The 22,943-nt window shown below is 37.6% G+C and overlaps 1 protein-coding gene across 2 annotated transcripts in view; it reads right to left on the reverse strand.

The window, feature by feature from the left end:
- LOC150099965 (reversion-inducing cysteine-rich protein with Kazal motifs-like) overlaps positions 1-22,943 on the reverse strand; it is a 364,445-nt gene that overhangs the window by 118,451 nt on the left and 223,051 nt on the right. The window contains exon 16 of one of the 2 annotated variants that reach the window (XM_090402524.1): positions 7,375-7,453. In XM_090402524.1, the coding sequence (XP_090258650.1) occupies positions 7,375-7,453 (79 nt within the window). Of the gene's footprint in view, positions 1-7,374; positions 7,457-22,943 lie in introns of both variants that reach the window. The other variant, XM_090402523.1, reaches the window with a different exon arrangement.

The raw sequence follows: 22,943 nt of genomic DNA on the forward strand, positions 1-22,943 counted from the left end.
TAAGTAAACAAAGTTTGTGCCTGAAGTATTTTCAGGACTGCGGCAATTCGTGGTAAAGGAGATGTGCTTTGCATTATGGGAGTGATCAGAAGATATATAAGTGATCAGAACTTACTCCACCTTTACCACGAGTTGTCCCAGTCCTGAAAATACTTCGTTGGAAGTTTATTTTGCACCTCGTTAGACTATAATAAATAAGGATTAAACTAAATTTATTATGAAAATACTTCAGGTGCAAACTTTGTTTGCTTACACTTGGATAAAGGATTAAACAAAATATACAATTGGCAGTATAGCCAAGTGAAAAAACTTCCATCAGATATCGCTTCTGATTTTGCAAACAATCAGATAAAGGCCTTAGTCTTAAATCACCACTTAATGATGTTACTCATCAATCTAACACCCTAATGATTTATCTTCTGACTTTAGATATACAGTCTGGTTCTGCTGTCTTCTAACATCTCTTGATGCTCATGCACTGCTAGCATCTTCTCTTCCACATTTTTATGAGATGAGGAGCCTACTTGAAGTGGGGCTCTTCAGTGTGTCATAATCAACTGCTCTATGATTCCACATATCTAAAGCACATGGCAATGGATTTGAGCTGTGGTAAAAAAAAAAAAAAGTTTAAATTATACATATTTGGTCATTTCATAATAGAAATACAATTTTATTAATACAGACCAGTTTACAATAAAATTTATATTAAAACCTACCAGTTTCTCCAGCAAACTGTCTGGCTTTTTCAAGGCGTATACGGAGATATGAAAACTAGTAAATGCAAATTGAAAGGAACATAAAAAACATTGTAAACCAACTAGTAGCTAAGGTTACACGTTCGCGTGACAGAGAGGACTTATTGTTCTTATTCATTATCACGCATGCGTGTTTGTTGTAAACGTGTAATGTGATTACTGGCTAGCTGTAGTTCAGATTGATTGAGAGAGAGGATCAGGTTTTTCCACTAACTGTTTAGAATTACACCCTGATTTCTGTTGAGGTTTCCGCTGGTTATTGACACTATTGTGGCTTCCTTATATAAATGATGCCTGTAGTCGTCATCGAGATATGGCGTGGAGCTGTTCTGCCAATCTATTGTGTGGTTAGATATACAGAAATGATGTGCTAAGCTGGAAGAGATGCTTCTGTTGTGGTTTACATCACCAACATGTTCTTTTTGTCTAAGTTCTAAACTTCGTGAAGTTTGTCTGATGTAGGCAAGACCGCAGGAGCAGGGAATGTAATATACTCCTGGATATTTGTAGAACGGCACTTTATCTTTTGGGGATCCTAAAACTTGTCTGATGCTGGTGGCTGGTTTGAAGACCACTCTGATGTTATGGGCTCTTAGTATTCTTGCTATTTGATAAGAAATTGACTTGATGAAAGGTATCACTACAGTAGAAATGTGCTGACAGTGGGATTCTTCTTGTCTGGGGTTGTCATTGTATTGATATTTTTTGATGATGTTTTGAGGATATCCATTTTGTGATAATGTGTTGGCTATTAGTGAGAGTTCAGTCTGTGTATCCTCCTCTTCTGATATAACTCTCACTAATAGCCAACACATTATCACAAAATGGATATCCTCAAAACATCATCAAAAAATATCAATACAATGACAACCCCAGACAAGAAGAATCCCACTGTCAACACATTTCTACTGTAGTGATACCTTTCATCAAGTCAATTTCTTATCAAATAGCAAGAATACTAAGAGCCCACAACATCAGAGTGGTCTTCAAACCAACCACCAACATCAGACAAGTTTTACGATCCCCAAAAGATAAAGTGCCGTTCCACAAATATCCAGGAGTATATTACATTCCCTGTTCCTGTGGTCTTGCCTACATTGGACAAACTTCACGAAGTTTAGAAATTAGACAAAATGAACATGTTGGTGATGTAAATCACAACAGAAGCATCTCTTCCGGCTTAGCACATCATTTCTGTATGTCTAACCACACGATAGATTGGCAAAACAGCTCCATGCCATATCTCGATGACGACTACAGGCATCGTTTATTTAAGGAAGCCACAATAGTGTCAATAACCACCGGAAACCTCAACAGAAATCAGGGTGTAATTCTAAACAGTTCGTGGAAAAACCTGATCCTCTCTCTCAATCAATCCGAACTACAGCTAGCCAGCAATCACATTACACGTTTACAACAAACACGCATGCGTGATAATGAATAAGAACAATAAGTCCTCTCTGTCACGAAAACGTGACAGAGAGGACTTATAACCTTAGCTACTAGTTGGTTTACAGCGTTTTTTATGTTCCTTTCAATTTGCATTTACTAGTTTTCATATCTCCGTAAACGCCTTGAAAAAGCCAGACAGTTTGCTGGCGAAACCGGTAGGTTTTAATATAAGTTTTATTGTAAACTGGTCTGTATTAATAAAATTGTATTTCTAAAAAAAAAAGTGTTTTTTAAATGGTGAATAGTGTGATTCTGTCGTGAATTGTGCTACATTTTTTCTCGGTAATACAAGCATTCTTTAGCGGTGCTGCTTTTGGAGTTACAAGGCAAGAAGGCGAGGTCAAAATTGGATGCATCTGCGATGGAAAAGAAGATAAGTTTTCATTATTTAGTATTAGTATATTTAAATATAGTTTATCCTTGTATTATCGTGTAAGTAAATTAGTTTACAGTAAAGCATATAATAGTATTTAGCATTTAGTTGCAGTAGTTCCTCGGCACTAAGTTAATAATGGCAGCAGCTGCAGCTCCAATTATAAATGTTGTGTCACCAAGCCTCCCCCATTCAAGGACACTATTTTGCATAACTTAATAAAGAATTTTGTGGCATGCAGGGCTTGTGGCATATATGCATCCCAGCAATTGGATATGTGGTAAGTGAGAGAAGGGGCATGCGTATATGGGAAAAATGTAGGTAATGGGAGGAATTCAGTGAGTTAGATGTTACAATATCCAATCTCATTGTGTGAGGAGTGGGAGAATCTTGAGAGACGAGTAGCGCGATAGGTGAGAATAATGAGCGAAATATGAATGAAAAAATATGAGTGGAGAGTGTGGAAGATTTGAATGATTATGAAGTTTTCAGAGATGGTCTTGATTGAGAGGATGAATGGTGAGTAAGAATGATGAACTTGCAGAGAGAGAGAGCTAGATGAGTTGAAAGAGGAGGTGGAATGAGATGAGAAGTATCAAAGATGAGAGTAGGTGAATGGAGGAGATGAATGCAAGGCGAATAAGAAGAGGAGTGAGAGAGAGTTATAGGAATGATAGAAGAGGAGAGAATAGAAACAGTAGAAGAGAGGGAATGAGAGAGAGAGAGGTATGGGAATGATAAAAGAGGAGAGAATAAAAACAGTAGAAGAGAGGGAATGATAGAAGAGTAGAGAATAGGAGCAGAAAAAGAGAGAGAATGAGAGAAAGGTATGGGAAGGATAGAAGAGGGGGGGGGATGAGAGAGAGAGAGAGAGAGAGATGGGAATGATAGAAGAGGAGAGAATGGAGACAGCAGAAGAGAGGGAATGAGAGAATGGAGACAGCAGAAGAGAGGGAATGAGAGAATGGAAACAGTCAGAGAAAGGAAGTGAGAAGAATGCGAGGGAGTGCTGGAACCAGGGATAGAGTGAAGCCAGAATAGCAGGTAAGTAGGTGAGCACTGAGAGAAAGGGTTAGAGGAGAGAGAGAGTGAGGGATGCAGGTGAGAAATGAAGGAACAGAATGGTAAGAGGTGTGATGTATGGAGACTTGATGATCCATGGTGTACAAGATAGGATGCCAGAGGAGTGTTTGCTTGGAGGACCAATAAAAAGTGTGGTTATGGCAATTAATCTGGGTGAAAGGGTGGATGAAATGATTGTGATGGTGGGCACGAATGACTTGAGAGGCAATGTAAATCGAGTGGCGAGAGATCTGAGATTCATGCTTGAGGTTGTACAAAAGAAAATGCAGAGAGGAAAGATAGTGTGTGTGTGTTACAGAGGTATGATAATGAGAAGCTTAGCAGAAGAGCAGTAATAATGAATAGCATAATAGCCAAAATGTGTCAGAAGAGAAGATTTGTGGATGCTTGGAGGGCAATTCAGGAAAAAAAGGAACTGTATGTGAGAGACCGTTTGCATTTGAATGAGGAAGGACGTACACATCTGGAGAGATTGCTGTTTTCTGAATGAGTCTGTGTGTCAATGCAGGGAAACTAGAATTCCCAGTGTGGATGGTAGCAGGGGTGGCCTCTTTTGGGAATGGGTGCTTGGGAGAAGAGGGAAGACATCAGATAATACTGGGTCCAGTGGGGTCTGGAGGGGATAATGATAAGTATAGAAGCAGTAACATTTTTATGCTTTATACTAATACCAGGAGTATCCAGCATAAAGGAGATAAATTGGTGGTGCTGATGGCATCAGCCTGCCCAAAGATTACTGGTATCACTAAGACGTGATTCACGGAAGAGGATATAATAACAGAAATAGAAGTAGCAGAGTACAGCATTTTTCAGCAGGATAGGAGGGGAAAATGTGGTGATGAAGTACCAATACTTACCATAACTGCTTATGATAAGTATTGCTACAAACCAAAGAGCACGGAGGGTGTGGACCAGGAGATGTTTAGACAGTTGAACTTGGCAAGTGCAAGAAGAATGATTGTTATCGGAGATTTTAACTACAGCGGTATAAATTGGGGAAAGGAAGATGCATGTAGCAGTCTTAGGCAACATGTAATAGAGGGAACAAGAGGTTCAAGAGTTTTGGATTTGGTCATAGCATCAGAAGAGATGATAATAACTGAGATGACATCTCTCCCACCAGTTGGAGAGAAAGACCATGTGGTTTTGACTTGGAAGATGAATAGACATGCAGGAGTATCAAAGAGACGGGAACATATGTGAAATCATAAGGCAGTTGATTATAAGTCTTAGATATCAACTTGGGAAAGTTTCATGGAGGGAGGAATTGGAAGACCGGGATATCATTAGTGCTTGGGAAATTGTGAAGGAATATTTGTTAGCAGCAATAGTAAGCTGTATTCCACAAGTGAAGCAGAAGACACAATTTGGTGTAAAGTGGATGACAAACCATATTAAATAGGAACTGCATGTGAAAAAGAGGCTATGGGAGAGATATAAGGAGACAGGTGAAGAGCAGATGCATGAAGAATATAAGACAACAGGCCAGGAGAGTGACTAGTATGGTATGGAAGGCAAAACTGGAATATGAGAAGAGATTGGCCCAAAGATCCCAAGAAAATCCTAGGGAATTTTTTAGCTATGTGAGCAGTAGGAGGAGAAATGATTGTGGAAGATTGACAATGTGGGATAGAAATGGGAATAGAGTGACTTATGCAGAGGACATAGTAGAATTGTTCAATGAACACTTCATTGGAGTATTTCATCCTGAAGGAGTGAGTTTTAATGCTAGAGGGATAGGGCAGGTTCGAGGTTTAGAGGTACAGGAGGAGAGTGTGTTTCAAATACTGAGTACTCTGGATGACAATAAAGCTGTAGGTCTGGATGGTATTTCACCACGAGTTTGGAGAGAATGTGCTAAAGAAATGACAGGTCTTTTGACCTGGCTTTTCAATGAAAGTCTGGCTATGGGAAAGGTGCCCAGGGAATGGAAGGAAGGTAAGATAGTGCCATTGCACAAAGGCAGTAACAGACTGGAAGTGTCTAATTATAGGCTAGTTTGTGTGCCATCAGTAGTTGTTAAGATCTTGGAGAAATTAGTGAGGGACTATATACAGCATTGGGCAGATGAGGGTAATGTTATCTGTGAGAATCAACATGGATTTGTTAAGGGGGTGCTCTTGCTTATGTAATACGATTGCCATTTATGATAAAGTGATGAGCAGTTGATGAGGGAAAGGAATACACTGCCATTTTTTTGATTTTGCAAAGGCATTTGACAGGGTGCCACACGATAAGGTGATATTTAAGTTACAGCACGTGGGTTTAGATGTCAGGTTAATCAACTGGATTCAGAATTGGCTGTCTGACAGGTGTCAGAGAGTTGTGTATGGTGGGGCAATATCAAGTAAGGAGAAGGTTACAAGTGGGGTTCCACAGGGCTCAGTGCTAGGAACTGTATTGTTTAACCTTTATATCAATCACATTGTAAATGGATTGCAATGGGATATTCAGTTGTTTGCAGATGATGTGAAGCTGGGAAGGGTTTAGTAATACTACAGATGTGGTGGTCCTGCAAAAGGATTTGAATAAACTAGACTGCTTGGCGAATGAATGGGGATGTCAGTTTAATGCAGCAAAATGTAAAGTCTTGAAGTTTGGGATACACTAATGGGAGGCTGCATACTCACTTGTTGGAGCTGTACTAGAGGAAGTATGGGAGACAAGGGATCTGGAGGTGATGATTGATAGAAAACTGAAATTCAGGGTACATATTGCAAAGATGGTGAAGGTAACCCAGAGGATTGCTGCAATACTGAGAAGGACAATGACCTGCAGAGATAGAAGAGTTATCATTCCATTGTATAAGACCCTGATCAAGACACGCTTAGACTATTGTTCTCAGATTTGGTCCCCATGATTTGAAGGGGATAAATTAACTGTGGAAAGGGTACAGACACAGATAACTAAGATGGTTTCAGTATTGACAATGTTAGCTATTATGATCGGCTGAGGGAATGTGGACTGCAGAGTGTGGTCGATAGAAGAAGGAGAGGTGATATGATCGAGACTTTTAAACCGTTGAGAAGTGGTTTCAAAGTTGACACTGGGGAGTTTTTTCACTTGGTTGAACAGCGGGAATGAGTGATGACAAGGGGCCATCCTTGGAAGTTATGAAAGGAAGCTGCGAGCAAGAGGATGAGGAGTGATTTCTTTGCATAGAGGGTGGATGAGCCGTGGAATGCATTGCCTCATAGAATGGTGAGAGTGAGAACGGTCAATGAGTTTAAGGAGTGGTATGATAGACTTTGTGTTTCCTTGGAGAGACCACCGCAGTGAGTCGTGATAGACTTTGTGTTTCCTAAGAAGGACCTCCTGCAATGAGTTTTTTGGCTTCATGACTCCATGAATGCCTGAATAATAATAATATATACATATATATATTATAAAGTGATTAGCTAATGTTCAAGAAGAAAAAAAGTAGTAAAAAATATTCAATCTGGCTGCACAAGAGAAATGTATTGTGAGAAAATGCAAATTCACTGATTTAAGGTTTTCAATGTTGAGGGATTGCTGTTTTGAAGATTAAATGAATAGTAGGTTACTATGTATTTAACATATCATCTGTAAGTTCTTGGATATTGAAATTCAAAACCAGTAAACCAAGTTTTATTTATACTTGACAACAATCTGAGTTAAGGAATGTATTGATAAATGTGTATATGAATATGTGCATCCATATGGTATTAATTACTAATAAGAGATACTAACCTGGCAAGACAGGCACTTGGATAAGTTTTTCCATTGGCTCCACATACAGGGACATAGTGATCTGGACAATGACATGGTACTGCTGCAAATATTTAAATCTAATTAATGAAAATATTTAAATGATGCATAAATATATATGCCTATATTTGACAGGAGATTTCTAACCGATGAGAATGATTAAGGAAAAAACTCGATATTTTTAATTGGTCTTAAATAACTACAGTAAGAAACCTATTAGTTTTGCAAGACAACTAATATAAATCGTGGGAAGGCACCTGCTCTGCAACTGTCTCCACCACTCAATCCACCAGCTGACCGCAGCTACACCAGCACCACCACCACTAGTATTTCCAAAGACAATCACAATCATCCATGCTCATGGCGGGATTTGAACCTGCAGCCTTTCTGGCTGGACAGCGGATACACTAACCACTCAGCCAGCCTGGCTGGCTGTCAAATGCCTTCAAATATCACACAGGATCATTCCTTGATTCCTTCTAAGCATGCTGTGTGAAAAGATGACCATAGTAGATTATTTTATGTTGCAAGCGATGAATTCGCTTCTATGTAAGGCACAAAAAACTTGTTTCACTTAGTGTTGTGGTATGTGTGTAGGAAAAATGATAAGCTAAACCCAAGAAAGAAAGAAAGAACAAACAGCAAACATGTCTTTCCTGTTATTGCTAATGTTTCCAATATGTTCTTTCTGACTTATTTCAAAACTTCTCGAAGTCTAGCCTATGTATGAAAGGAGACAAGAACATGGAATTATGCATACCCCAGAATGTTTCTACAAACATTCTAGGCTATGGGGTATTCTGCGATAAGGATCGCAGTCTTTAGGAAAGTGAAGGAAACTTCGTGTAGTCAAAATAGGTTTTGAAGCCACCCTGTTTTGTAAATCATCATGATCGTTTACACAACATACTCATCTGGCCTACAGATTTAATGAAAAAGTTGAAATCCATACAACTGTTAACCCCACAAATTTATGGGGTACTGAAAGTTCACAATGCTCGTATTACTCTTTGACCGATAGTGGACAGCATCAACTCACCTACATATTTTTTATCCAAGTACCTCTCAAATCTATTAAAGAACCATAGCTGATGGCCTCTTTCATTAAAAACTCTGCACACTTTGTCCATAAACCTATTTGAATTATCAGGAGGGAACACAACATCATGTGTTCCCTGCTGATATCGCTCAGATATTTAAACATTGTTTCCATTCTGCTTACTGCAGATAGAATAAACAAATTTTCAAGTAGCTTTCTGGTCAGCAAAGGGCAGCCCCCCCCTCCATCTGCCTTGCCTATCAAATTTCAAGACCTTGTACTTTGTAACATTAAACTGATAGCTCCACTCATTTCCTCATTCACAGTCATGCAGATGGATCTCAATAGCATGGCCACAACAACTGCTATGCCCTGTTCCTCACAGTTCTTCCCAACTTTGCATCATTGGCAAACAACTACGTATCACCATTAAAGTCTGTCCCAATATCATTAACATACAAGTTAACAATAAATGACCCAACACTGAGGTACACAACCTTTCTCTTTTAGGACACTGTAAAAATAATCATAATTAAAATTCTGAATATTTTTACGTATTGTTTATTAGTTTTGTTTTCATAACATGCATTGTCGGCACTTGCGATGTGCACATTATGGAAATTGTTTTGTTAAAAGTGATATGTAAAGCAGTTAAAAATTTAATGTACTTACTGGATTTGAATAGTTGTGTTACTTTAAACAAATTTATTATGGTTTGAAATATTAAATTTTGTGTTTTATGAGGACATTCTCTTGTCGCTAACGGAGACAACATATCAGCCATTATACAGTACTTAGTTTCTTGCTTGCCACGGAGTGCGCATGCTCGCCGAGAGGTTTGATGTGTGATTGACAGCTGACAAGGAAAGCGTTCAGTATCTGAGTAACGGCTGTAAACAAGATAGCATTCGGAAGGAATTTAGAACACAGGCCGGCAGATATTTAGGTTCAGAGGAACTTGAGTTTTATTTATGTGACAGCCGGAAGAAAATTAATAGTATATTCCAAAAAAGGAATCGTGGAACTATTAAGTTTTAATGTAGAATTAGTATGTGGATAAATAAAAGGGAAATATTGCTATATGCGTTTTAAACAGAATATTGGGGGAAACACTAATTGAAAGATTTATAGTAGATTTCCGAAAAGGAAATCGTAGAACTGGAATTTTTTTTTTATTGGAAGAGTTAAGACTGTCAATAACCATTTAGTGAATAAAAGAAGAATTTGCTATTTACTTTCTAAAGGAATGTTCGAGAAAACTCTGAATATGAAGTTTCATCTGTATTAAGGACGCCGGATCTGACTATTATTTCTACTGAAGAAAAGAGACAGAATTAAGTCAGGAAGATTTTATGTGTGCTACATTAGTGATGAAAAGGATCCTGTGTAAATGAAGAATGGAGTCATATATTTTCAGAAAAGGGCCTTGACAGAGAGAGAAATTGGCTATGAACATTTTGTCATTTTGAAAACAAAGTGTATAGTCTTAAGTATAAGTTTATTTAAAAAAAGGCCTTGGATCCAATTAATTTGTAGTTAGTTATGTAATATTGTTTGAAGTGTATATATATTGTTTTGGTTTTATTAAATGTGTTTATTTTGTATTTTGGTCTTGAGTCAGTGATTATTTGGATTCTGAAAGAAAGAGTTAAGATCATTGCACCAATTGGAGTGAACCCTTGTGCATATATTAACATATAGGTACACTCGGAATAAAAAAAATAATTGTTAGAAACAGAGATCATCTCTATGGTAGGATTAAAAATATTAAGATAATATATATGAATATCCTTTCTATATATAAACACCAATTCCACTCGTAACCTTTCTCTTTTGGGACACCACTACCTCCATATACAACCTGCTAATACATATTTGACAAATTACCTATCCAACTCACTAGACTCTTATCCATTTCCATCCATTTCAATTTAATTATGAGCTTGTAATGTGGAAATATATCAAAGACCTTTAAAAAATTCAAGTATATACTACTGCATATCTAGTAAATTCATCACCTTGTTGTAAGAGATAAGCAGATTGCTAAAACATGGCTGCCCAATGCTAACAAACCCATGTTGACCATCATATAGAATCCTGCTATTATCAACTCAATTCTGAATCCTAGTATTCACCAAACTCTCTAACACCTTAACAACTCCAGACACACAGATTGGCCTATAATTCATAGAATCAGTTTTACTCCCAATTCCTTCTTGTGAAATGGAATAATTTTTCTCACTTTCCAATTCCTCAGCTCTGCTGCTTGACTCATGTTAAACAGGTATACCATTAATTCCCTAGAGCATTGCTTCCAAAGGGCAGTGATATATTGTAAAGTCCTAGTGCCTTATTAGTATCAAGTTTATTTAATTCCTTATACACTTACTGCTCATTTGCCATCAATCCCTCCTCCATAATACCTTCTATATTATATCCAGCTTCTCACAATGCTGCCTTCATACAGATAAAACAAACTGATAAACTGCTAATGAATACCTCAACTATATCCTGTGCATCAGTTACCAATCTACCAGTGTCATCAATTAACATCATCCTTCCATAGTCATTTTTTCTTTTACTTGCCACATTATCAAAAGAACTCACTAGGATCTTTTTTTTTTTTTTTTGGCTCGAGTGGCTAATTTCTGCTTATACTGCACTTTTGCTGTCTTTACCAATCACTTTCCTAGCCTGCTCTTAGTACTCTCCATGCAACTGATTCTTATCAACATTCATCCTTTTTGCCTCTGGAATACTCACTGCTGTTACATGGTGCTTGATAAATACTCACATATTATTTGTTTCCTTTCCGCTCAACTTCTCTTTCTGTGCTATAATTCCAATAAGCTTTTCATTATCATGAGACCTATAGTTTCACATATATCCCTTCTTCAAAGTTCTCATATAACTGGAAACAATCTGATCCATGGCACCAACTGATGGAAGATCAGATACTCCATTTACAAACATATCTTCTGATAATATGACCAAATCTAAGTCTCTCAACCATCATGGGCCCTCTATTATATACTGCCTACAATGGTTGTCCCATAAGAATAAGTATGTCAAGGCAGATATCAACTGCTTGGCACATTCACTCAAAATCCATGCCGATATATCACCAACACCCTTATTAGCATCAAGTTTATTCAATTCCACATATCCCTCTTATTCACTCACAGTCTGTCTCTATTCCTGCTCTTCTATTGCTCTCAAAACTCTACATGCTGTCACATTCACAAGGATGAAATACCTTTCTGAAATTTTTATTTTTATTTTTTATATTTATATTTATTCAGGCCTCCATGGAGTCAAAAGACTCATCGCAGTAGTCCTTCCTAAGAAACACAAAGTCTATCAAGACTCATCGTGGGAGGTCCCTCTTAGGAAACACAAAGTCTATCACACCACTCCGTAAACTCATTGACCATTCTCGCTCTCACCACTCTATCAGGCAATGCATTCCACCGTTCATGCAAAGAAACCACTCCTCACCCTCTTGCTCACAGTTTCCTTTCGTAACTTCCAGGGATGGCACACTTGTCATCACTCTTTCCCGCTGTTTAACCAAGTGAAAGAACTCACCCGTGTCAACACTGTTACCACCTCTCAACAGTTTAAAAGTCTCAATCATATCACCTCTCCTTCTTCTATCCACCAAACTCTGTAGTCCATATTTCCTCAGCCAATCCTCATAACTAACATTGTACAGTCCTGAAACTATCTTTGTTATCCGCCTTTGTACTCTTTCCACAGTTAATTTATCCCCTTCAAATCCTGGGGACCAAATCTGAGAAGAATAGTCTAAGTGTTGTCTGAACAGGGTCTTATACAATGGAATGATAACTCTTTTATCTCTGCAGGTCAGTGTCCTTCTCATTATTGCAGCAATCCTCTGAGTTACCTTCATCACCTTTGCAATATGCCCTCTAAATTTCAGGTTTCTATCAATCATCAACCCCAGATCTTTTGTCTCCCCTACTTCCTGCAGTATAACTTCTCCCTTAGAGTATGCAGTATCCCATCGATGTGTCCCAAACCTCAAGACCTTACATTTTGCTGCATTAAACTGGCATCCCCATTCATTTGCCCATTATCTAGCTTATTCAAATCCTCTTGCAGAGCTACCACATCTGCACTATTACTAATAACCCTTCCAAGCTTCACATCATCTACAAACAACCGAATATCCCCCTGCAATCTACGGACAATATCACTGATATAAAGGTTAAAGAATATAAGTCCCGGTACTGAGCGCTGTGGGTATCCAATTGTAATCCTCTGCTATATTGTCCTGTAAAATTGTGAATCAAGATATTTTGTGTGTTTTAATACTTCATTCACATTTAACATAATCCACCATGTTATAAGCAAGACTTGTAAATATTATTTGTTGTTAGTCTCTTGCTTGTAATATATTATTCGCATAAATGCTTTCAGTTTTGTTTGTTATTAATTAATTATTTTTAATCTTAGAATATGTAATAATAATGAAAAGACTATATAAACATGCCATTCATTTTATTTAGTTTATTTTGTAAAATTTATTATAAGAAACTGTATGTATGTAAATTTAAATGTATATTATATGAATTGTGATATATCTTTTATTTCTGTATGTAAACATGATTTTATGTAATTCTTCTGATTGAATTTGATTGGCTGCTGAAGGAGAAACGGAGTTTGTTTAAGTCAGAGCATGTTTAGAATGTGAATGGCTATGATATGGAGTGAAGCCAGTAGATGTAAGGTGAACTGATTAGAACTGGATTTTAGTGGGAAGAATGAATGATTTTAATTGGAAAAGGAAAAAAAGGAGAGAAGACAGCAAGAAGGAAGTAACGGGTGGCAGTAAGGGGTTTGGAAATGCCATAAATCGATTAAGAAAGGACTGGGAATTAATAGGCAATTCGGAATATTTCTACGGAATTCTAAAATTACGATGAATTCCAATTGTTTTGAGGAAGAATAATGCAAAGCTGAATTTAATGCATAGAAGAAAATAAGGAATAAGTAGATTACCTAAAACGAGTGTGTCAAGACTTGTGAAACGCTATGTTTAATATTTCAGTTATTATAGTGAAGATTTCTTTTGAGTAGTGTTACTTCAAAGTAATAGTTAACTACAGTTTCAAGTGTGCCTATAGTAAATCCAGTGTGTAAGAGGTGTAACCTGGTAAGAGCAGTCCTTTTTATATTTCAGTGTGAAGAAATAAGAGTTAGCTCCGCCTGATATATCTTAACATTAACTGTGGTGTTCTACTAAAAATAGCCGAAGTAAGGAGCTTTAAAGTGTTTCCCCCTTGAAATGATAACTGCCTCATAATTAAATTAAGTGTTTGTTGACTAAGAGAGAATTAGAGAATTCTACCTTAAGAATATTTACTGTAAAATTCTGGAACATTGAACTGTGTGAACCATTTTCAATTATTTGGAAGAATATAGAATTGACAGCTGAATGTTTAATGCCTAATGTTTTATGTTTGTTATGAGTATTTGAACTAAGTAGATGTATAAAAGAATTGAATTATCTCATTGAATAGAGACAAGTTGTGATAATAGTATTTAAGCATTGGAGAATAAGATCTGTAAATTTAACTTCAATCTTTAAACCAAACCGAGAGGCTACTAGTGTCTCAGAGATATTTTGAATATCGTTCAATTAGATTATCTTCCTTAGAAAATTATGCTTAAATGTACATGTTCTATAATGCTGTATTAAATGTTTATTTTATTGAATTCAATTTGATGTTTGTCTGATTTTCTTTCATTGCACCACTCACAAAAAATTTATTCGAACCTTGCGGAAGCCTTAAATGATAATATTAACCTCGGCCTGTATAAAGTGAGATTGCAAAAGTTAGTTGATGATTGATTCCTCTGAATTATATAGACTAATCTGAATATAGAGTGGCACAGGATAATATAAATTTCCTTATATTCGGATCAGTATCAATCAGCATCTAACAAAATAAAAACGGAATTTAAAGAAATAAGAATAGATCCAACTAACCAACATTATTATTATTTTTATTATTATTATTATTACGGGTATCTCCATGGAGTCAGTAGACTCATCGCGGGAGACCCAAACTAGCAAAACAATATCTGTCATATCTCTTCTTGAATTCATTTACAGATGAAGAGCTCACAACAAAGTCAGGCAATGAATTCCACTCATTCACCACCCTCCAGGCAAAAAACCTTGTTCTGACACCTTTGTTAACCACACTCTTCTTTAATTTCCAGAGATGACCTCTTGTTCTTCCATCACTATCACACAGCTGAAACATTTCCCCTGCATCAATCCTATAAAAACCTTTTAGTAATTTGAATGTTTCTATCATATCCCCTCTTCTTCGCCTATCAGCCAATCTCTGCAATCCACAAGCTCTCAATCTATCAATGTAGGGAGCATTTTTTATATCACTCACCAACTTGGTCACTCTTCTCTGAACCCTCTCCACAGCCTCCTCATCTCCAAGGAATCCAGGTGACCAGACCTGAGCACAGTAATCCAAATGTGGAAGTATCAATGCTTTATAAAGGGGAATAATAACCTCTTTATCTCTGGATGTCAGTGTGTTCCTCAACAACCAAGTAATCCTATGTGCAATCTTGGACACCTTAGCAATGTGTCCTCTGAACTTCATCTCCTTATCTACCAATACCCCTAAGTCCCTAGCCTCATCAATCTCTTGGAGTACCTTTCCATCGATGTAGTACACAGCTGGTAATCTTTTAATCCCAAAATGCAAGACTTTACACTTTTCCACATTGAACTGACATCCATTTTCTTTTGCCCATTTTACCAGCTTATTTAAATCCTCCTGCAAACTTTCAACATCAGCTTGATTTTTTATTGCACTACACAACTTTGCATCATCAGCAAACAACTGAATATCTCCCTTTAAGCCGTTTCCTATATCATTTATATACAAATTAAACAACATTGGCCCAAGCACAGAGCCCTGAGGCACACCACTGGTCACCTGCCTCATTCTGGACTCGGCTCCTCCATACACCACCTTATGGTATCTCTCCCTGAGCCATTCTCCTATCCATATCACCAATTTAATATCCATTCCCATCTGCTCCAATTTGCGTAACAGTGTTCTATGGGGTATCCTGTCAAAAGCCTTAGCAAAATCCAGAAGTACCACTGTGTAGCCAGTTCCTTTGTCCAACTCTGATGTTATTCTATTATGGATAGTTAATAGATTGCTAAGGCAGGATCTACCTTTAACAAAACCATGTTGGCCTCTATAGAGTATCATATCCTGATCCACCCATTCTTGAATTTTGTCTTTAACCAACTTTTCCAATACTTTTACCACTACTCCTGAGATGGTGATTGGTCTGTAATTCAATACTGCAGTTTTAGAGCCACCCTTATGCAAAGGAACCACTTTGCCTAACTTCCACTCCCTAGGGACCATACCAGAGTTCAAACTTAAATTAAATATCCAGGTAAGAGGGGTTGACAATTCATTTGCACATTCACGCAACACCCGAGCTGATATTCCATCTAAGCCTACCGCAGTGTTTGCATTTAAGTTTCGCAATATATTTAATACCTCTGATTCTTTAGCTTCAATTCTCACATTAGGTATTGCTATAGGTATAGAGATATCCTCACTTGGGTGATAGACTTTTGAGAAGTGATCACTCAGTAACTCGACTATTACATCTGATTTTGTCACCTCAATACCATCAGCACCCACTAAGGTTATCCTTCCGAAGTCATTCTTCCTCTTACTTGCCACATAGCGGAAGAACTCTTTGGGATTACCCTTGATCTCTTTGGATAAGGTCTTCTCATAATCTGATTTAGCTTTTCTTACTATGCTGGTAACCTTCCTAGCTTGAGCCTTGTACTGCTCATGGGTGTCCTGATCGCCCTTCTCCTTGTAAATTCTCCATAACATTTTCTTTTTTTGTAGTTCAAGCTTGATACTACTGCTCATCCATCTAATGCCTGCCTTGTTTGACCTCCTGACCATGGGGACACAATCTGATATTGCTTTCCTCAGATACCCACTGATTTTATCCCAAGCACTGCTAACATCTTTCCCTTGCAATATGTTCTGCCATGGGATGGCTGCAAGCTCACTCCGAAGCTTGTTATAATTGCCTAACCTGTAGTTTCGTACATACCCCTTCTTAATAGAAAAATCCACAGATTTTGCAACCTCCCAAGTCAATACCACATGATCGCTTTCACCAACTGGAGGTAACGAGGTCACCTTACTTATGCACATAACCTCTGAACCAATAACCAGGTCCAACACTCTCACACCACGTGTCCCTTCAGTTACGTGCTGTTTCAAGTAATTATCTCGTAGCAGATGTATGAACTCCATTTCCTTTTTGCTACGTGATATTTCCTACTTCCAATTGATATCACCATAATTAAAATCCCCCATAATAATCACTAAGCCTTCACTCATTGCACTAAGTTGCTGATGCATGAATTCAATATCTCCCCCTGTACTCCCTGGCCTATAGCAGCATCCAACTGTATATTTGGTTGCGTTGGTCAATATTTCGCACCAGACTGCCTCAAATGAACTCTCATTCACATGTCTATCATCATGATATACTACTTTCTTTGGCTGCAACACATCAGCTATCATCAACAGTACTCCTCCTCCTGTTCTATCTTCTCTATCCTCCCTGAAAATACTGTACCCATCACATTCAATTCCAGTGACCACATCTTCTGCTGACAGCCAAGTTTCACTAATGCCTACAACTTTTGGTGAGATTTCACTGACTAATGCCAAAAATTCTTCTCTCTTATTTCTAATGCTTCTAGCATTGGTATACAAAAATTGCAGATTCCCTCTAGATCTTGTACCGGCTTTAGAACTGATATATAAGTCACTAACTACCGTAGTCCTATGCCGATTTTTTCCCCCTCTCTTCTGCAATTTATTCTGCCTATAAGGATCAATAAATACACAATCAGTGCTAAAGTTTCTCTCTCTTACACTCAACCTTTTCAATATTAGTTTCCCTGCCCAATAACTTCAACCTGTTCAGAAAACAATAACTTCTTCAATCTCTTATGTCCTTCCATGTTAAGATGCATGGATCAACATAAATGGATCAATTAGCAAGATGGACGACACAACAGCCACACCATACACAACTCTCTGATACCTAATGGACAGCCAATCCTGAATCCAGTTGACCAACCTGACATCCAGACCCATGTGCTGCAACTTAAATATCAGCTTATCATGTGGCACCCTGTCAAATGCTTTTGCTAAGTCTAAGAAAATGACTTAGCAAAAGTCATTTTCTTAGTCTCTCATGAAAACTGGTTGGTTTTCATGAGAGACCAGGCCAATAGAAAATAGAAAAAAATAGTAGCCAGTAGAAAAAAAGAATGATTATGGCAGGATGACACGGATTGGAGAAAATAGTATGAGGATAGCTGCTGCAGAGAATATAGTTGAGATATTAAAGGAGCATTTGTTTTAGTAATATGTTTTATGTAATATGTATTTAAATTATAAAACAAGTACACTCTTGTTTTAGTAATATGCTAGCCTTTAATAATAAAGTTACAAGAGCATTAGATGAGGGAAAGGCATATAATGCTCTTGTAACTTTATTATTAAAAGCTAGCATATTACTAAAACAAGAGTGTACTTGTTTTATAATTTAAATACATATTACATAAAACATATTACTAAAACAAATGCTCCTTTAATATCTCAACTATATTCTCTGCAGCAGCTATCCTCATACTATTTTCTCCAATCCGTGTAATCCTGCCATAATCATTCTTTTTTTCTACTGGCTACTATTTTTTTCTATTTTCTATTGGCCTCATTCTCATGAAAACCAACCAGTTTGAAAGAGCTGTCAGGTTCATTTTGATACCTTATCAAAATGAACCTGAATATATGGATTTTGATACCTTATCAAAATAAGGCAAATATATGGACACTTAGTCATAGCGATTATGTCTCCTATAAGGTTCAGCTAAGGCAACTTGTAAATGCTGGCAAGTATATATCCCATAAGCTCTCTGGGCAAATTTCGCACAAAATTTTTATAGTTTCTGTATTTGGCTTTGAAATCCACTTGATTTTTATAATTTTTGCATTGCCGAACTGACGCCTTTTGGATCTTTATTTTAGTAAATACTTTTACACACTGACCGAGAGTTCGTTTATGAAAAATACACTTCTTCAACATTTCAAATTCCTTAGTACTGAAAGAGAGTTTTTGCTCTCTCTCTCTTAAGGTTTCTGCCTGGTCTCTGATGAAAACCAACTAGTTTGAAACAGCTGTCAGCCAATGAAACCTTATCAGTGCGTACAGTATTTACAAAAATAAAGAGCAAAAAGGCTTCAATTTGGCAATGCAAAATTATATAAATTAAGTGGATATTATACCCAACATAATTTCAGAAACTAGAAGAGTTTCGTATTGAAACTATAAAAGTTTCAAACCAATGAGTTGGAAACTGTCAGGCCAGTGAAACCATATCAAAATGGGCCAATAGGAGGCAAATTTATGGATGCTTGGGCAATAGCGATCATGTCTCCTATATGGTCCGGCTAGGAGACAACTTGTAAATGCAAGCGAGTGTATTCCTGTAAGCTCTCTGGTCAAATTTCATATGAAACTTATTCATCTTTGAAATAATGCTGAATTTAATATCCACTTGATTTTTATAAAAAATATGAAAGTTTTTTAAAATCAGCAGCATAGCTAAAAAACATCTTAACCCCAATAAATACGGTTGTGTGAAACTTTGCAACAATTTTAATATTGTATCTCCAATGATATCTCTATAACAGAGACAAATTGAGAAGATCTGGGAGGGAGGGTCGATAGAGATTTGAAATTTCGTGGACATTTTGCTAAAACTGTGAGGAACAAAATAGTGATTATGGGAATGATGTAGAGAACACTGATGTGTAGAAGTAAGGATGTTTTGATTCCATTGAACAAGACTTTGATCATGCTGCACATGGATTACTGTGCACAAATTTCGTTGCCAGGTTTTCAACGAAAACATGATGAGATGGTGGAGAGCATTCGGAGATGACCGACTAAGTTGATTTCTAGTTGGTAAGGGAATTACCAGATTAATGTGGATGAGATTTTTCATAGAATATCTGTAGAGTGGGGGGGGGGAGAACCAGAGATCACCCCCTGGAAGCTGTATAAGGTGGGTGTGAGCAAGTGGGTAAGGAGTAGATCTTTTCGCAGGTAGAGTGTTGGGTGATTGGAATACATTGCCTGAGAATGTGGTGGTGTAGGGAGGTGAATGCATTTAAGACGAGTTATGATGAGCTGTGCATGCGAGAGCGGGACCTCCCACAATGAATATCTTGTCTCCATGGAGGTCTGTTGATGATGATGATAACAATAATAAAATACTGGAATTATTAAACCTCTAATTCATTCCATTAAACTATAAAAAATAGGAAAGTGAAATATGAAGGGATTACTATTAGTTTTGAGCAGGATAAAGATGAGTATCATATTGAAGATACAAAAATGTATAAAAGTTTTAAAAATGAATCAGAGAAGCAATTTTCGGAGGTGAACTGTAGACTGAAGTATACAAATATTAGTCAAGAAAAAATGAAAATGCCTGAAAACAAGAATCAGATGTGTGTGTGTGTGTACTTGACATCTGACCAGAAATACTCCAACATGGATGTATAAAAATTACAGTAACAATAATAGATAATTAAGAATGTCTGGGCAGAAGATCAAATGCTAGATGACTGGAGTAATACTATTATAGAACCTACCTATTAAAGGGAAACAAGGCTGATTTGAGAATAACACGAAAATTTATTTACCGTTTTCCAAATAATGTTTATGCAGGAATACTTGAGAAGAAGCTAAGAAAAATTGCAGAAGAGAAACTCTGGATTCTGGCCAATATAGTTTGTCAAGATGAGACTTTTACTTTAAGAAAAATACAGTGGATTCTAGTTAATTGGGGCAGCTTTTTTTTTTTTTTTGACAAGTATGTGAATATATAACAAGAATTTGCCTCAAGTTTGGGACACAATGCCATTTAACAGGCTAGTTATCTTGACCATATGGAGTGTAAGAAAAATTACATAATCTTTGCATGACTCAATCAATCAGTGGCATGAATATGTAGCTCTAAAGTAGAATGAAGCTGTAGCTATACAATAATTGCTCTCAGTTTTATAGTGGCTTCTAGCAGGTGTGGATGAGACTGTTAGTGTAGCACATGTAGAGATATTACTATGGAATCTTGTTTTATAATTTTAGACCCCTGCAAACATACCAAGAGATGATTTCACAATTGATGACAAAATTGATTTACTAAAACAAATTAAAAACCAAAAGCTTAACAACGATCATTGCCAACTAGCTAGGATAACTGGAGTACCAAATCTATAATGTCATACCTGATACAGCTGCAAGAAAAACTTGAAGAATGAGAACTAAGCAAAAGACAACAGAGAATTTTAAAAAAATGAAAGTGTCAAGGTAAGGATCCAGATGTTGAGACAGTCCTCAATCAAAAGTTCTGTGTTGTAGTTCTGAGAGAGAGAGAGAGTGTGTAAATGGCCCAGTTCTAAAAAGTAAGTCAGAAGAGTTAGCCAAAAAGCTGGGGGCACAGTGAGTTCAAAGTAACAGATGGATGGCTGTCATAATGGAAATCACAGTTTGGAATTAAATTCAAGAAAGCACACAGCGAGAGAGACAGTGCTGATGTTGTGCTGTTCAAGTATGTCAGGAACTCATAAATTATTATTATTCAGGCCTCCATGGAGTGAAAAGACTCATCGTGGGAGGTCCTTTCTAAGAAACACAAGTCTATCAAGACTCATCGAGGAAGTCTTGATAGGCTCATTGAGGTCCCTCCTAGGAAACACAAAGTCTATTATACCGCTCCTTAAACGCATTGACTGTTCTCGCTCCCACCACTCCATCAGGCAATGCATTCCATGGTTCAACCACCCTCCATGCAAAGAAACCTCTCCTCACCCTCTTGCTCAGTTTCCTTTCGTAACTTCCAAGGATAGCCCCTTGTCATGACTACTTCCCGCTGTTCAACCAAGCGAAAGAACTCCCCAGTGTCAACCCTGTAACCACCTCTCAACAGTTTAAAAGTCTCAATCATATCACCTTTCCTTCTTCTATCCACCAAACTCTGCAGTCTACACTCCCTCAGCCAATCCTCATAACTAACATTGTACAGTCCTGAAACCATCTTTGTTATCCGTTCTGTACACTTTACACAGTTAATTCATTCTCTTCAAATCCTCGGGATCAGATCTGAGAACAATAGTCTAAGTGTGGTCTGATCAGAGTCTTATACAATGGAATGATAACCCCTTTATCTCTGCATGTCAGTGTCCTTCTCATTATTGCAGCAATCCTCTGTGTTATCTTCACTACTTTTGCAATATGTCCCCTAAATTTCAGGTTTCTATCAATCATCAACCTCAGATCTCTTGTCTCCCCTACTTCTTCCAGAAGTGTCGCCGTAGCACGTGGCAGTGAATTTCAGCCGTGCTGAAGAAAGTGAGTTTTTAATCGATGAATAGCCCGTTTTTTTATGTTTTTGAGTGCTATATTGTTTCTCTGGAATACGAGTGTACTATAGTGGTTGTTTTTTGAAGTTGGTGCTGTCGTGATATTGTGTATTTTGTTTACCGAGAAGACGGGGCGGATGCATAATGGTGGAAGAAAAGACGAAGCTAAGTTTTCATTGCTGTATTTAAATTTATTTCATTTTATTTAGTGTACTTGATGTTTTATTTTGCTTGTAATTGTTTATTATTATCATTATTATTAAACAAGACCCTCATGGAGTCAAAGACTGATCTGGGAGGTCCTGTTATCACACACACACACATCTCATCATACCGTGTGTTAAACACACTCAAACTCCTTGCAGACACCACACTCTCAGGCAATGCATTCCAATCATTCACAACTCTGCACGAAAAAAACCTGCCTCTCACTCCCCCTACTCATACACTCTTTATACAGTTTCCAGGGATGACCTCTGGTTCTCCCCTGATCTCCCACTATTCTCTGTAGAACTTCTCCACCATTGATCTTATAACAACCCCTTACCAACTTGTAGGTCTCTATCATATCTCCCCTCTTCTTTCTCTCCACCAGACTCTGCAAATTACATCTTCTCAATCTTTCCTCATACTCAATATTCCAGAGGTCAGAAACTACCTTAATCACCTTAGTCAGTCACCTTTGGACCCTTTCCAACATCTCTTCATCCTTCTGAAAACCTGGTGACCAAATCTGCACACAATAGTCCATGTGTGGCCTAATCAAAGCCTTATACAATGGAACAAGAATCTCCCTACTTCTACACGTCAGTGTCCTCTGCATCATTCCCAGAAGTCTTTGTGCTGTCTTCACAATTTTGGCGATGTGCCCGCTAAATTTTATCCACCCCCCCCCCCCCCCACCCCCCCCCCCCCCCACCCCCCCCCCCCCCCACCCCCCCCCCCCCCCACCC

The sequence above is a fragment of the Typopeltis vanoorti genome, chromosome 13 (genome assembly GCF_054136105.1).
Source record: "Typopeltis vanoorti isolate ZY-2024b chromosome 13, IOZ_Tvanoo_1.0, whole genome shotgun sequence".
NCBI lineage: Eukaryota > Metazoa > Arthropoda > Arachnida > Uropygi > Thelyphonidae > Typopeltis > Typopeltis vanoorti.